General features: G+C 43.4%; 1 protein-coding gene across 3 annotated transcripts in view; it reads left to right on the top strand.

The window, feature by feature from the left end:
- The window catches only part of LOC309810035 (up-regulator of cell proliferation), a 69,540-nt gene that overhangs the window by 41,926 nt on the left and 13,442 nt on the right, over positions 1-14,172 (top strand). For all 3 annotated transcript variants that reach the window (XM_082631723.1, XM_082631724.1, XM_082631722.1), the window contains one exon: positions 9,500-9,570. Coding sequence is in view for 1 of the 3 variants with exons in the window: in XM_082631722.1 (XP_082487848.1) it covers positions 9,500-9,570 (71 nt within the window). In the remaining 2 variants the exon portion in view is untranslated. The remainder of the gene's footprint in view (positions 1-9,499; positions 9,571-14,172) is intronic.

The following is a 14,172-nucleotide window of genomic DNA, read 5'->3' as shown; positions in this document are numbered from 1 at the left end:
GTACATTGAGAAAACGAACTTTCATTGTTTGTGTTACAAATGCTTTTCCTTTGTTATTTACCTTTTGACTGTATGAAGCCTTCCCTGCTCTGAGATCTTTTTTTTTTTTTTTTTTTTTTTTTGCGGTACGCGGGCCTCTCACTGCTGTGGCCTCTCCCGTTGTGGAGCACAGGCTCTGGATGCGCAGGCTCAGCGGCCCTGGCTCACGGGCCCAGCCGCTCCACGGCACATGGGATCTTCCCGGACCGGGGCACGAACCCGTGTCCCCTGCATCGGCAGGCGGACTCTCAACCACTGCGCCACCAGGGAAGCCCTGAGATCTTTTTTTAAGTCTTTAATATTTCTTTCAGTGCATTTTTGGTTTCATTTTCTAATTTACTTCTTAGATCCAGGTAGTTTTCATTTTGGTGAAAGGAGTAGTAGCGATTTACCTTTATTTTTTCCATGTTGTTGAAATTGAATAATCACTAGATACTTAGAGCTGCCTGGATCAGGGACAAAATTCCCACCTGTATTTGGGCCTGTTTCTAGGCTCTTCTTTGACTGAACTCTGTCTATTCATGAACCAGTGCTACAGCCTTAACTTACTGTGGCTTGTACTATGTTTTACTGTCTCGCAGGTTTTGTCCGCCTTCATTACTGTTCTTTTTCAGAATTCTCCTGATTATTATTGCACAGATATTTCTGAATAGAATCAGCTCCTCTGTTTTCAAACCTAAATTCACTTATTGGTTAATTTGGGGAGAATTGACTTTAAAATTATAGTGAGTTTTCCTTTCCCCAAAGGATATGGCTTTTCATTTGTCCAAGTGTTTTATATTCTTTAGTTTTTAGAAATTCTTTTCATATAGACGTTGCACATTTATATGTGTATTCTTAAATTTTTTCTTGTTGTTACTCTAAATGGGACTCTTCCTTTCACATCGCTAAACTTCTTTGTATATAAGAAGACAATTGGGTTTAAAAAAAAAATGTTTGGTATGTCCCCGGCTTACTGAATTCTCTCATTGCTCACAGCAGTTTTCCAGTTGATCTCTTAGCTTTTCCACATCATCGTTTCTTTCTGTTCTCATGGATCAATAGCAAGGTGCTCTGCCTTTGTTGTGGGCAGACTGTGTGTCTGTAAGAAGGGAGCCAACAGTGGTCTTTTGGATACATTGTGGAGTGCTGCCCTCCCTAAGCGGCCCCAGCCCTTTGCGGCCCCTGTGCCGCTCAGCATCTCCACGGAGGTCGTCCACGGGTCTTGGGCCAGAACATGAGCACTAGCTTGCTCATGGTCCCGTCATGCTCATCCACAGCCTTCCCATTCGAGACAGTGGCAGCTCTACTGAACCTGAACATTTGGAGGTTTCCTGGACTCCGTCTTTCTCACACACTCTGTCCAGTCCTTCACAGAGACTTTCAGAGCCCAGCCCTGTGTTGTCGCCTCTGGTGCTGCCACCCAGGTCTGATCTTTGTCATCTCTAATCTGTTCTCAACATCAAACAGGCATGCCGACTTGCACTCAGCCCATCCTCCAGAATAAAAGCCAGAGTCTTTGCTATGGCCCAGATAGTTCGGTCTTATCTGGCCTCTCTCTTCTACTGCCTTCCTCCTGCTCACTCCATAACGGCTGCACCGGCCTCCCACGGATCCCTGAGCGCCTCCGGGGCTGCGTGGCACCTGGAACGCTCTCCCCAGGGAGCCGCGTGGCTTACACCCTCCTCTCCTACCAAGCCTGCCCTTGCATGTCCCCTTCTCCAGGAGGCTCACCCTGACCTAATTACAGCAGTCTGTGCCCCACATGCCCGGTCCCCGGTCACCACATGCCCGGTCCCCTGATCCTAGTGTACACTTTCTTTCTTCCAGAGCACTTAACACCTCCCAGTGTATCTTCTATTTAAAACTTTCAAAAATTGTTTCTTGTCAGTTTCCCCCCCCCTCACTGAACGTAAGCTAAGAGCAGAGACATTTATGTCCTTCGCCGATATATCCCAAACTCCTAGAAAAGTTCCTAGTGGGAAATAAATGTGTGGATAAATCCAAGAGAACGCTGCCTTATATAAACTTGCTTCACATGTGTAAATCTCTCTGGGTCCCTGTAGCAACCTGATTAGGTGTTCAGGACAGGGACGGCCAGCTTTGTTTTAAAGATTAACATACCTGGGGCTTCCCTGGTGGTGCAGTGGTTGAGAGTCTGCCTGCCGGTGCAGGGGACACGGGTTCATGCCCCGGTCCGGGAAGATCCCACATGCCGCGGAGTGGCTGGGCCCGTGAGCCATGGCCACTGAGCCTGCGCGTCCGGAGCCTGTGCTCCGCAACGGGAGACGCCACAGCAGTGAGAGGCCCGCGTACCTCAAAAAAAATAAATAAATAAAAGATGAACATACCTGCATTTTGTAGAGTTCATGTAATGAGTGTTCATAGTATCTCTCCAACCTAACCCTAGTATAAACTCCTGGAGGACTGGGGCAGCATTTTAGAGCTGTTTCCTCTTGTATGGTGAATCTACATGGCACGAACCTGGGACCAAGACCTGTTGCTCATTACACTGCTTCTCTCCTTGCAACACTCTTAGGTTGGGGTGTAGCAATGATTTTTGGCCCAGGGTCCTGCTGGAGGGGCATCAGCAGTAGGCAGGACACCTTTGCCTGACATAGGAGGTGGGTGTCCTTTCTCAGTGTGCTGCCTCTCCTGCCTTCAGGAAATTCTAGGTGCATAAAGGCAGGACTGCAGTGGGTCCCTCTGCCACGCTCCCTGCATGTGCCAGCACATTTCAGGGACTAAAGTGCCAGGCTTCACGGTGCTTGTCTATTACCTACGTCATAATAACTGACATCTACTTGTCCTCATGTGCTGTTTGATGGAAACTTTTCATGTATGTTTTCTCAGCCAGTCCCCACTGCTGCACAGTGAGTTTTAAACTTTTCAAAGTGTGTGGTCACCTTGCAGAGGTGGGATGGCCCCTAGTTTTGGCTCCGATATTGTGGACAAATTGTGTTCCCTTCAAAACATATGTTGAAGTCCTATCCCTTAGTACTTGTGAATGTGATCTTTTTTGGAAATAGGTTCTTTGCAGATGTGATTACTTAATTTGAGGTTGCTCTGGGTGAGGGTGGGCCCGAATCTAGTGACTGGTGCCCTTAAAAGAAGCAGAGAAGAGACACAGACATGGGACTTCCCTGGTGGTCCAGTGGTAAAGAATCTGCCTTCCAATGCAGGGGACCTCGGCTCGATCCCTGGTCAGGGAACTAAGATCCCACATGCCGCAGGGCAACTAAGCCTGCGTGCCACAACTACTGAGCCCATGTGCCTCAACTAGAGAGCCCGTGTGCCGCAAACTACAGAGCCCACATGCTCTGAAGCCCATGCGCCACAACTAGAGAGAAGCTCACGCGCCGCAACAAAGAGCCTGCACGCCACAACAAAAAGATCCCGCGTGCTGCAACGAAGATCCTGCGTGCCACAACGAAGACCCAATGCAGCCAAAAAAATAAATAAATAAAAATATTTTCAAAAAGAGTGATATGTGGACACATACAGGGGAGAACCCATGTCAAGAGAGGCAGAAACTAATACAGCTGTCAAGAGCCACACATCCATTGTCTTCATTTGGTAGGGATGCTAAAACAAAGTACCACAGACTGGGAGGCTTAAAAAAAACAGAAATCTTTTTTTTCACAGTTCTGGATGCCAGGTGTCTGAAACTAAGGTGTCAGCAGAGTTGGTTCCTTTGGGAGGCTGTGAGGGAGAATCTATCCCAAGCCCCTCTCCTACCCTTTGGTGGCTGCCAGCAATCCTCAGTGTTCCTTGGATTGTAGATGCATCATTCCAGTCTCCACTTCCATCGTCACATGTTTTTTTCCCTGTGTATCCAAATTTTCCTCTTATAAGAATACCATTCATTGCATTAGGGGCGCACCCTACCCCTGTATGACATGATCTTAATTTAACTAATTAGATCTGCAAAGACCTCATTTCCAAATAAGGTCCCATTCATAGTAGCGAGTTAGGACCTGAACACATGTTCTGGGGAAACACAGTTCAACCCACCAAGAGGGTTTGAAAAAGTTTATTACTAATTTAGTGAGGCTTTCTGGGTAGAGCAACTGGCCTCAGGTTTTGTTTTGTTTTTTGTTTTGTTTGGGGTGTTGTAATGGGGTGAGGGTCCCTAGCTAACACCAAAGAAAGGAGCCCTTAGGCTCTCTTGTCTGCTGGCCCAGATGTGGGGCAGGTCAGGAAGTGGAAGATCTTGAAAGCTATTAGCATCAAACAGCAAAAATTGGGTCAAACTATTATCCAAAGTTATTAATAATATACTGTCAACTACATTATGGTAAGCAGCTGCCCCATTTTTAGTCTCCTTTTGTTAGATTTTCTATGCCATCTTGTTTTATTGGCACCACCCAATGAAGGAGCCAGGTTTGTTGCTAGGAATTAGCCCTGCTCGCAAGGTTTGGACAGTTTATTCTTGGCCTTGAGGGGCACTGTCCAAGGAGTGCCCAGCTCTGAGGTGGTAGCAGGCATCTCCCTTTCAGAGATGGGTCTCCTGAATCAGAATCTCCGGGTAGAAATAGAAAAGCTCCTCAGGTAATTCTGTTGTGCAATGGAAAAAGAGAATGAAGGACAGAGAAAGTGTGCCTTGTCCTGTGTCCTAGGACTGACATCCAGTGAGGTGGATGGCCCAGGGTTGTCAGGGTCTTGACTCTGCCTGCCAGACTTGAAGGGAGCCCTGTGCACAAACCAGGATGTCTGCTTCCTAACTTCGTGAGAAAGAACTGCTGGACACGCTTGGCCCTCAGGGTGGCATTCAGATCACTTCTTGCCCTGGAGAGAAGTCTGTGTGGGGAGGTGCCCCCAGAAGGGAAGTTGAGCCGTGATGCCACGGCACCGAGGCTACAGGCCTGGGCGGCATGGAGACCAGGAGCCCATGCCTGGGCCGGACCTCTGTGCTGGCGGCCCCCAGGCAGGGCCTGAGCTGGGTTCCACTTTTGGCTGTATGCCCTGGGGTCTTGAAAGGACCCACATGGGCCTCAGAAGACCAAAATCTAAATAGCCCTTAATGAGGAAGAAAAACGGGATGCAGAGAATGTAGTCCTATATATCAATTAATGCAATGAGCTACAGCAACATGAATAGGTCAGAAGTAGGAGGCAGGGGTCGGGGAGGATCGGTTAACATATTGAGTAATTGTTCAAAAGAGCAAAGGCATTTTCTTGGTACTTTTCTGTATATTTGTCTTATTTTTGGAATCAGAAATAGACATTAGCAGTTTGCAAAAACTGCTTTGTAGAAGGCCGCTCTGCTCACGTCTGGGGCCATTGGAAGCACTGCTTGTTTTCACTCCCTTGGTCTTGTCTGCCTGTGGAGGCAAGAGCAGGCTTGGCAAGACTTGGAGTTGGCAGATGGGCTGTTTTTTGTGGTTTTTGTAATTACCAGCTATAATTATAAGTTACCTAAAACCTATCTGAGCCTTACAAATAGTGAGCCAAAAGGGAACCAGAAGATTCACGTTCGGGTTCTGGCCCTGTGCTTCCTAGCTTGGTGATGTTGGGCTGCTTAGGCTGCCATAACAAAGGACCACAGTCTGGGTAACTTGACATTCGTTTCTTGCAGTTCTGGAGGTTGGGAGTCCCAGATCCCAGTGCAGGCAGATTCAGTTTCTCCTGAGGTGTCTCTCCCTGGCTTGTAGATGGCCACTGTCTCACTGTGTCCTCAGCTGGCCTTTTTCTGTGCACCTGCAGAGAGAGAGCAAGCTCTTGGGGGTCTCCTCCTCTCATAGGACGCCAATCGCATCAGATCAGGGCCTTACCTTTGTGACCTCATTCAACCTGAATTACTCCCTTAAAGGCCATATATCCAAAAGGGTTTCAACATAGGAATTTGAGGGGACACAATTCAGGCCATACAGGTATTGAAAGCAGAGTTGTAAATTAAAAAGCATTGCACAGAGGTGACATTCTATTGCTGTTCTCTCTTGCAAGACTTGCCTCTGCTTCCAGTTTACAACACAGAGACTCAATTAGGTGTGAACTTTGTTGGCAAGAATGAAGAACAGATTTATATGTATATTTTCAGAAATTAGCACAAACTCAGGGTTGTCCCTGTGATCATTTCACTCTTGTTTTCTACTTTCTTGCATGGAAAATATAGGGTTGGAGTTAAGCTCCCCTCCTGGGAAATTCTGGCGAGTGTGTCCTGAGAGCCTGTGTGCAGTGGGAAGAGGCCGGGCAACGCCCTGGGTGTAACTACTTGTCCTCTGCCCTTGTCCTACCTGGGTCTCAGCACAGGGCTCCATGCCACCACCAGGGCGGGCCTGCTTCTTCCCCTCTGGGAAACTATTTTTAACCAGTCATGTTTTCTTTTTTTAAGGTTACCTTTTTTTCTTATTACAAAAGCAATATATGTTCGTTTCAGAAAAACGAAGAGAAGACAATGAAAAGTCCCATTTTTATCAGCATCAGGGTCAGATTAAGTCAGAGAGTTGCCTAGTACTCTGCACTGATAAAGTGGCTAAAACAGCCGTGAACACAGTGACCACTGAGGTTACTGCAACTCCTTTCGGAGAGGGCTGAGGATGAGACCTTCAGGGAACACGCTGGAATAACAACCAAGCGTCCTGAAATCCTTCTTTCCTCTAGGAGGGTGGATTTGATTAACACAAAACAGTTCTCTTTCTGATGAATTAAATGGAACTGGATTGCTTGTCTCTGAGGGGGCCTGCCACAAACTAAAGTTTAAACCTGTACACTCTTGGAAGAACATTGGTTTGAAGGGGTGCCCGATTACCAAGTTTTCTTGGGGCACACACATATCTGATTCTGGCCCTGACCCTGACTAACAGCATTACTTTAATAGCTCATTTAGTTTTATTAAATCAATACATGCCTCTTCTATTTAAAAAATTCAAATAAGACAAAATAAACGGGTATCATACTACCCAGAAATAACTAATCACTATTAATTTTAAAACATTTTATTTGGAAATAATTTCTACTTAGAGATAAATTACAAAATGAAAAAGGCCCCTTATACAGAATCTCCTATTCTTAACATTTTAGCTCATTTACCATTCTCATCTATCATTCTTTCTCTCTTGCTGTCTCTCTCTATGTGTATGCATGTGTATACACACACACACATAAATACACATGTATATAATTTTTTTCTTAACCATTAGAGAGTAACTTGCATACATCATCACCCTTTATCCCTAAATCCTTCAGTGTCTTATTTCCTAAGAATAGAGATATTCTCTCACATAACCACAGTACAGTTATCAACATCAGTAAATGTGACATTGACAGCACCTATATTTCAATTTAGTCAGTAGACCCCCAATTGCCTCCTTCTAGTTCAGGATCTAGTCTAGGGTTAGGTATTGCATTCTTTCTTGTCTCTTTAGCACCCTTAATCTGGAACATTTCCTCAATCTTTTTTTTTTCTTTTGTGACATTCATACTTTGAGATAATATTGTTCTCCCCCTCTAGCATAACATTTCATTTTGGGTTTGTCCTTATGATGAGATCAGGGTTCTACATTCTCAGCCAGAATGCTGTATAGGTGATGATGTGTCCTTCCTCAGGGTACCACAGCTGGGGGCACACATAGCCATCTGTCCCCATGGTCACTGGCTTTGATTACCCAGCCAAGTATAATTGCTAGGTTTTATTTTTCTTCCAGCACCTATTAAGCAATCTGTGAGGAAACATTTTGAGCCTGGGCAAGTATCTTGCTCCTTGTCAACATTTTACTGCAAGAATTGGCATTCATTGGTGTTGCCAGCTTGAACCATTCTTGATTAGGATGATTCTGAAAGTGATGCTGTGCCAGCTGCAGCACCCTTCACATTAGCATTCTGTTATAAACAAGAGCCCTCATTCCCCCCCCCATTTGTTTATCTATTTGTTATCTATACAGGCTCATTAATACCTGTTTTTCAATGGTGTTAAATTAATTACTGTATTTAATTATATTCAGGCCCAAATTGACTCACACTTGGTAGTGGGAGCCCCTTCAAGCTGGCTCCTGTGTCCTGTGACATGCCCCAGCATTTTCTTTTTTCTTTTTTTGAGCACTTCCTAATTTTCTGAAATAAGATGCTCAGGCTCATCTTGTTCTTTTGCTGCTCCAGCCCTGGAATCTGTAATTTCTCCGAGGAGACCTGGTATCTGTTAGTGTGGAATGATATTAAAGGGTGCTTGGTATGCTCACTGGTACTATAGTGTCTTTGCTTCGTGGCCCTTTCAGACAGAGCTAAGAAATGTATGCACGTTTACACAAATGGATACACATGTATACAACGAGCTTGCATATAGAAATCATGAGTACACACCAGGACCTCCAGTTCCAGCGTAGCTCTGTGAATTCTTTTTCTAACTTCTTCCATTCCTTATTTGTACACCCTTTCTTCAACAATGGAACCCTGACTTCTGATGAAATCAACACATTTACTCATTCCTATGATATACCTAAAATAGTTTATTCTTAAATAGACTGTACTTATCAAGCCTACTTAAATTAATTCAGGATCATCCCTCCCTGCCCACACTATTAACTTTGATGAACATCCTTCTAGATCTCCCTGTATACACGTATAGATAAACAGACATAGTTTTATTAAATAGTAATCACACTGTACATACTCTTCTATAACCTGACTTTCCCCCACTAATGAACATATCATTAACATCATTCCATAACATATCATACAACATCTTTTTGTCCACAAAATGAGATCCATAGAATATTTTTTAATGATTGCAGAATAAGACTGTACCATAATTCCTATTATTGTACTTTGATTTAAAAGCCATCCAGGGGACTTCCCTGGTGGCGCAGTGGTTAAAAACCTGCCTGCCAATGCAGGGGACACCGGTTCAAGCCCTGGTCCGGGAAGATCCCACATGCCACGGAGCAGCTAAGCCCGTGCACCACAACTCCTGAGCCTGAGCTCTAGAGCCCGCGAGCCACAACTACTGAGCCCACGTGCCACAACTGTTGAAGCCCACACACCTAGAGCCCATGCTCCGCAACAAGAGAAGCCACCGCAATGAGAAGCCCGTGCACCGCAACGAAGAGTAGCCCCCGCTCGCTGCAATTGGAGAAAGCCTGTGCACAGCAATGAAGACCCAACATGGCCAAAAAAAAAACCATCCAGTTTTTCACTATTATATATAAAGTTGTCATCCACATATTTGTAACTAAATTTTAATTATTTCCTTAGGGTAGAAGTGGAATTACTGGTCAAAGGATATGTATAGTTTTATGTTTTTCTGAATGGCTGTTTGCTCTGTCTCACAGGTTTTGAGAGTGCTGGTTTCTCTAGACCAGCGTGGGCACTTTTAAAAGCAGAGATGCCCAGGCCTGGCTTTGAGATTCCAGTTTTGAGGATCTGGAGTGTAACCAGGATTTGTAGTTTCCAAAGGCTCCTCAAGAGATTTTGATGTGCAGCCAATTTGATAGGTGAAAGTGGTATTTCATTAATTTAATTATAATTTTCTTCTGAAATTGTTTCAGACACTCAGATTTGGGAGAAGTGGTCCCAGAAATAAAAGCATCTGAGAGACGAACAGCTGTGGCCATTGCAGGTAAAGTTGGGCTTGTGTCTATTCGGAAGCAGATTTGTTTCTTCTGGCCCATTGGGATTCTGGATTCTAGCACCACCCTGGGCTGTGGATCATGGACCTCAAAAATAAATAAGCGTAAGGTTTTTATTTTCCCTTTTACAAGAAGACCCATTTAAGGGTCTTTTAAGCTCCCCTCATATATTCAAAATAGGATTCACTTTTAAAAAGGTATTTACTACACAGTTTTACCGGGAACACATCACTCCAATTTCAGCACGTTGCTGTTCCTGCCATTCTGAGCTGTGTTGAGGGCAACTGTCTAGTTTCTAAACTGGACACACCTGAGAGTGAACAGTGTGTTTTGTTGGGACAAGAGGTATGAATTGGGACTGTCCCTAGGAGACTGGGACTTATAGTCTTCCTGATCATGGTCCTTATAATCTGGTTTTTCTTTCTTTGGGGATTTGGAGGGGTGGGGCTGTAGCTGCCCCTCATGACTTCAGCTTTAAGGTGTGGTGGCCACACTCTAGACATCTTAATTTCTCTTAATAACTCATTTTGGATCTATCTTTCATATCATTTTGGATCTATCTTTCATCTATCTTTCATTAGTTTGGTGCTTCTCAAAATGAATGTGTTCTATTGGATATTAATAGTGTTATGCAAAAATAACCCCACAAAAATATGCAAGTACGTTTGGGTTAATCCAATTTTATTTTACTCATTCAAACAAATATTTATTGACTATTTACCATGTGCTGGCCTTGTTGTAGGGATTGTGAATATAGGAAACAGTAGTGAATACAATGGCCAAAAGTCCTGGTCTTCATGGAACTTAAATTCTAGAAGGTTGGCACTATGGGAGTTCATGGTCAAGGCTCATAGCAAAGTTGGGATCAAGCAGTAATTGCCCAGGGCCCTTCAGTGTCTCAAGATCTTGGCTACTCAATACAGTAGCCACTAGGCACACACTTTAAAATTAAACAAGATTAAAAATTCACTTCCTCATTCACACTAGCCATATTTCAAGTACTCAGTAGCCATACAGCGAGTGGCTGCATGTTTAACAGTGCAGAAATAGAACATTTGCTCCATCACAAGACGTTCTATTAGAGGGCATTGCTATAGAAAACCAGGAAAGAAAATTTGAGAGTGGGCTGAGGAAAAGAAACGACCTTACTGGCATACTGTGAGCTAGGTTGCCCTATTACAACAGCCTCATAAGATAGTTATTATTGGTCCTTTGTTTCATTTGAGGAAACTGAGGCTCAGAGACCTTCTGGTCCTTCCCCCAAATTCTATCTTTGTGTGTCTCTCCAGTGAATAAGCCTTGTGTAATTATTTTTAAAAAATTTCTTCCTGAGGTATGTGAATTCCTCTTCAGTACATATTTTATTTTTAAGACTTAAAGTAAGCTCTTCAACCTATAAGATTAAAAAAAAGTTGTATTGAAGTATAATATACATATGGAAAAGTGCCCATACTGTAAGTGCATAGCTTGATAAAGTTTCACAAACGTGAACTGACCTGTGTTAACCAGCATCCAGGAGAAGAAGCCAAACGAAAACATCACCTAAGAAGTCCACCTTCTAATCACTTCCTACCCTGCCTCTGCCAGGGGTAACCACTCTCCAGACTTCCAAAAGCATAGATGTAGGGTTAGTTTTGCCTGGTTTGTGCTTTATATAATCATCCTATAGAATGTATTTGCCTTATCTCAAGTCTGAGGACTCTAATTACTTCATAACTCATTCTTTTAAAACATTTATTTTAAATCATTAAAGAGAATTCTGGAAGATGGCACAGGAAGCACCAGGAATCCCTCTCCCCACCTGGACAGCAGTTGTGCTGGCAGAATCTGTCTATGTAATTATTCTGGAACTCTAGAGTCTGTTGAAGGCTTGCAACTTCCAGTGGAAGAATTAGAGGGTAAACTGCAGTTAATTTTGGTCAGTTTCAGCTCTAAACACAGTAGCAGCTACCCATCTCCCACTCCCAGCCAAGTGGCACGCAGCTGTGCACATGATCTTAGAGCAACCTGACACAGATTGTGGGAATGAGGGTGGGCAAAAAACCCCTGCCCTCCAAATATCAGGTATCTATGCTCTAATTGCTGATTGCTGCTTCTGATCACAGAAGTGAAGACAAAGAGGGGGGCAGCAGTTGTCACACCTCCAAACATTGTTGCAAGCCTCTCCCCCTCCAGCTGAAGTGACTTACAGGGGAATTAAAAGGCCAACACCTTCTCTGCATCATTTTTTGCTTATTCCTCTTTTGTAAGCCACACATTAAAGACTAGAACATTCAAAAACAACTGCATAGGGGCTTCCCTAGTGGTGCAGTGGTTAAGAATCTGACTGCCAATGCAGGGGACACGGGTTCGATCCCTGGTCTAGGAAGATTTCACATGCCGCGGATCAACTAAGCCCATGCGCTGCAACTACTGAGCCTGTGCTCTAGAGCCTGCGAGCCACAGCTACTGAGCCTGCGTGCCACAGCTACTGAAGCCCACGCTCCTAGATCCTTCGCTCCACAACAAGAGAAGCCACTGCAATGAGAAGCCCGCTCACTGCAATGAAGAGTAGCCCTTGCTCGCCACAACTAGAGAAAGCCCATGCACAGCAACGAAGACACAACACAGCCAAAAATAAAAATAAATAACTAAAAAAAAAAAACACCCCCCCGCAAGAAACAACTGCATATATGGGGAAAATTAGAAAGTGATTGTGCATTCTCAGGAAAATGCTCAGAAAAGACCAGAGAAGACCTTAAGTTTACACCTTAGGCTGATCCTCGGCACAGAGACAGCCAATAACAATCAAAACCAAAAAACAAACAAAAAATAACAATAGCAAACCCTGGGTAAGGTGGAAGAATCTGATTTCCAGAGTTACTACATTATTACATTCAGAGGTGTTCAACAAAAACATCATAAAGCATACAAACAAACAGGAAAGTATGGCCCATTCAAAGGAAAAAAATCTATCAACAAAATGTGTCCCTGAAAAGACTATGGCAGATATATTAGAAAAAGGCTTTAAAACAACAATCCTAAAGATGCTGAAAGAACTAAAGGAAGATATGGAGAAAGTCAGGAGAACGGTGAGTGAACAAAATGGGAATATCAATGAAGAGATAGAAAACCTAAAAATAAACCAAAACAAAATTCTGGAGCTGAAGAGTACAATAACTGAAATGAAAAATTCACTAGCAGGATTCAAAGGCAGACTTAGCAGGCAGAAGAATGAATCAGGGAACTTGAAGATAGGACAATGGAAATGATCAAGGCTGAGGAACAGAAAGAGAAAAGATTGAAGAAAAGCACATAGAGTCTACTGGACATCATCAAAAGGACCAAGATACTCATGTGGGAGTCCCAGAAGGAGAAAAGAAAGAGGCAGAGAGAATATTTGAAGAAATAATGGCTGAAAACTTCCTGAATCTAAAGAAAGACATACATGTAATCATTCAAGAAGCTCAATGAACTCCAAGTAAGATGAATTCAAAGAGACCTACACCAAGACACATTATCATTAAATTTTTAAAAGAAAAAGAAGATATCTTGAAAGCAGCAAGTGAGAAGCAAATCATTACACACAAGTGATCCTCAAAGAGATTATCTGCAGATTTCTCATTAGAAACTTTGGAGGCCAGAAGATAGTAGGCAGATATATTCAAAGTGCTTTAAAAAAAAAAAACCTGTCAACCAAGATTCATGTATCCAGCAAAACTGTCCTTCAAAAATGAGGGAGAGGGACTTCCCTGGTAGCGCAGTGGTTAAGAATCTGCCTGCCAATGCCAAAAATAAATAAATACATTAAAAAAGAAAAATGAGGGAGAAATCAAGACATTCCCAGATGAACAAAAGCTGAGGGAGTTTGTGACCACTAGACTGGCCCTGGAAGAAGTGCTCAAGGGTGTGCTGCAAAGATGAACATTAGACCATAACCCTAAGCTGTACGGAGAAATAAAGATATTGGTAAAGGCAAATACATGGGCAATTATAATAGCTAGTATTATTGTAACAATGGTTTGTAGCTGCATTTTTTGTTTTCTAAATGATTTAAGAGACCAATATATTTAAATTAAAAAATCAATGTAATAGCTAGCATTACTGTTGGTTTATAACTCCAAATCTTGTTCTGTATGTAATTTAGGAGACTAATGCATTTAAAGAGTAATTAGTTTATGTTTGGGCGCATGCATTATATAAAGATGTAATTTTGTGATATCAAAACCCAAAAGCAGTGGGGACAGAGTGTAAAGGAGCAGAGTGTTTGTATGTTGTTGAGGTTAAACTGCTATAAATTCAAATTAGAATGTTACAACATTAGGACATTAAATGTAATCCCCATGGCAACCACAAAATAAATTGTTATAGAATATACACAAAAGGGAATCAAGAAGGAATTCAAACATTTCACTACTTAAAAATCAACTAGGGCTTCCCTGGTGGCGCAGTGGTTGAGAGTCCGCCTGCTGATGCAGGGGATACGGGTTTGTGCCCCGGTCCGGGAAGATCCCACATGACGCAGAGCGGCTGGGCCCGTGAGCCATGGCCGCTGAGTCTGCGCATGCGGAGCCTGTGCTCCACAACGGGAGAGGCCACAACAGTGAGAGGCC

The sequence above is a fragment of the Mesoplodon mirus genome (assembly GCF_964341445.2).
Source record: "Mesoplodon mirus genome assembly, chromosome: 9".
In the NCBI taxonomy this organism is placed as follows: domain Eukaryota; kingdom Metazoa; phylum Chordata; class Mammalia; order Artiodactyla; family Ziphiidae; genus Mesoplodon; species Mesoplodon mirus.
The sequence above is the reverse complement of the archived record's forward strand: the minus strand, read 5'-3'. Positions and strand labels throughout refer to the sequence as shown.